The sequence below is a fragment of the Rhipicephalus microplus genome, chromosome 2 (assembly GCF_043290135.1).
Source record: "Rhipicephalus microplus isolate Deutch F79 chromosome 2, USDA_Rmic, whole genome shotgun sequence".
Lineage (NCBI taxonomy): Eukaryota > Metazoa > Arthropoda > Arachnida > Ixodida > Ixodidae > Rhipicephalus > Rhipicephalus microplus.
In genome coordinates this window covers 223,283,414-223,286,040 of record NC_134701.1, presented here as the reverse complement: position 1 = coordinate 223,286,040, position 2,627 = coordinate 223,283,414, and the positions used below count along the sequence as shown (strand labels likewise).

The 2,627-nt window shown below is 50.2% G+C and overlaps 1 protein-coding gene across 1 annotated transcript; it reads right to left on the bottom strand.

Moving 5' to 3' along the window:
• Positions 1-733: 733 nt before the first annotated feature.
• LOC119170389 (Dolichol kinase) lies at positions 734-2,627 on the bottom strand. Its single transcript, XM_037421536.2, has one exon. The coding sequence runs from the start codon at positions 2,334-2,336 to the stop codon at positions 810-812; it is 1,527 nt and encodes a 508-aa protein (XP_037277433.2). The 5' UTR covers positions 2,337-2,627; the 3' UTR covers positions 734-809.

The following is a 2,627-nucleotide window of genomic DNA, read 5'->3' as shown; positions in this document are numbered from 1 at the left end:
CGATGGCCAATGAAAGTGCACCAAATAAGTCCAATGTAAATGCAAGAGCTCGGAGGCAAAGTGGCCGAACCTGCCCAAATAAAAAGAAGAGGCAGCCTAAAAAGTGTCCGATAGCGTCGCCTAAAGAAGCAAAACGGGTTTCGAGCGTAAAAGGGAAAGGTGGCACCCCAAATGAGCAAGTAGTTCCAGACATGGGGCCTGTCCTCAGCCCCACATCTAGTGACCTCAGCTCCATAAGCTCAAAACCAAGCAAAAGCAGCTTTTCTAGCACTTCCTACAATGCCGCCAGCTCCTTCTCGACTTCTAAAACGGAGAACTCTCGGCGATCAAATAGGAGTTTCAAGTCTGCCGAGGATTACATAGAAGCGATAAAAAACAGTCGCTTCCCGATGAAGGAGAGTGGGAGTGGGTTTCCTGGGTACCATACCGTGCTGGCAACTCGTCCACCTTACAAGAGTGACAAGAAGTCAACTGTGATAGCACCAAGGCGTAGACGGACACAAGCAGATACGTCTGCTAGGCCAACAACTGAAGCAGCTTCTGCCACTTTTGGTGCGGAGCTAGATCGGTATGTCTCCGAGCTGTCTGCCTCCACGGACGTTAGTCATTATGACAATGTTCTTTCAGAGTTGTTATTTAGCACTGCATAGCCGTGTTGCTGTTTTTTTTTCCCTGAAGGTATCAAGGGGTCCAGCAGCAGAAACTGCATTGTGATTTTGTAAATAAATGTACATACTAGTCCAAATCATTTTATTGCACATTGCCTAGCATTTATTCTCGTGATTGATAGCTTTACTATTGAAACATTTTCATTGCAACGCATACAAGGCTGTCATCATAGGATACACAAAGATTGGGAGCGCTAAATTGTCCACTTGAGTTGTGAATGCTTCAAGGTACGAGTCAAGGCAGAGAACCACAATTAACAGCAGTGTGTTTAAATGCCACACAGTCGGCACAGCCACAAGTAACAGAGGGAAGTAGAATACAAACTGTGTGACAATGGCGGCAAGTGTCCCTTCTGCAGTCTTTGATGTGCCAGGCCACTGGTGCTTACCGAGCTTTGACCCAACAACTGACGCTGCGGTATCTCCTATGCCGAGTGCGACCGTGCCGCTAAGTAAAATTGGCATTTTGCCTGGGTCTCCCATCGGTCCCGGAAAGAGCAGCAGGGGTGCGGCACAACCAGTGAATAGATAGGCAGGTGTCAGAATGAGCGTGCCTGCGTCCTTTTCGTCTACGAACATCGCAAAGGCGTTCTGTATGCGCGGTCCTACTGGCGGAATCGACAACGTCCGAAAGACCTCCAAGAGCGCGAACACCCCGAGAGCGGCCCCACACGCGAGGTACATGAGGTCAGGATCTAGTATTACTCCGGGCAAAAACACCGACACAACCGCCGCGTGGAAAGCCTTGCGCACCACAGTGGAGCTTTCACTGTAGTTCGAGGTGTACCAGTACACAAACAGTCCGGCTATTACTAACAGGACGGCCCACGAGACCATAAGACAGAGTCTCGTGTAATTGCTGAAGCAGTGGTATGCAAGCCAGCTCACTGGCTCCGCATTCACCATGACACAGCACAGGGGATATACGAGCAAAATTGCCGCGGCACAAAGACTCGCGTAAAACCACGTCGCTCTTCGCAGTGCTTGAATTGTGGTCACAGCCATCACAAACACGGCTAGACTGAAGAGTCCCGCTTGCAGAAATCCGGCTGATGCGGAACACTTGAGGTCGCAGTTGTCCCTGTACACAATTTTGCATGCCACGCTACATCCCGCGACAACGACGAAGGTGGTGATACTTTGGCAAACGAGCAGTAGCTCGCCTTGAGTAAATGATTTGGGCGAGTAAGCTGGTAAGGAAGTCACCAGGTAACTGAAGGTTCCTGCAGTTGTCACAGCAGCAGTGGTACTCCAAATGAAGGAGACTCCAGTCGCAGCAACAAGCAGTGTCGCAGTCCATACAGACGAAATGCCATAAATGAAAATGTTCGCGATCCTAAAGACGACGGCGAGAGACAGTACAAGCGCCTGACTACATACCACTTCGGCGAAAGTGTAAACATCTCCGTGCTCGTAGCTGTTGCCGGCGGTAAGCAACGCAAAAGGCAGGAGAAGGCTCAGCCACAGTCCACTGTCGGCATGCGGCCTCTGGTTGAAGTCTGGAGTTTGTGACTGCTGCCAGCGTAGTAGTAGGAGCAGGATAATCAGAACAGCCACTACAGTCAAACACTGTGCGACCATGCCGAGTCGAACAGCGGTGAGAGCCACGCCGGCAGCGACGACGAAGTGCTCCAAGCGAATTCTCATTCCTTGACTTGCTTCGGTCATTTCTAGGCGTTTTCGTGGTAGGCTACCCCTACACTACGCACGCGACATTCATGTTCACTGATAGGCACGTCAAAGAAATCGTACGTAGCTGCTCTTGCATGGCTCTTGCTAGAAAGGCGCGCGCGAGACGGCTGAGCTGCGATAACAGCCGCCTGTGTTGCTCATTGCCATTTGAAAGCTGGAATCAACACACAATATGAAAGTATGCGGCAGCTGGAAGTATTGTTTTTGGTATTTTAAGCTTACAACCAACTTCACGGTGGAAGCACTTTTGAAGGCTAGCGAAACCAA

What these genes read in the sequence shown, in the direction of transcription:
- LOC119170389 (XM_037421536.2), bottom strand. Translation starts at nt 2,336, where the DNA reads ATGACCGAAGCAAGTCAAGGAATGAGAATTCGCTTGGAGCACTTCGTC.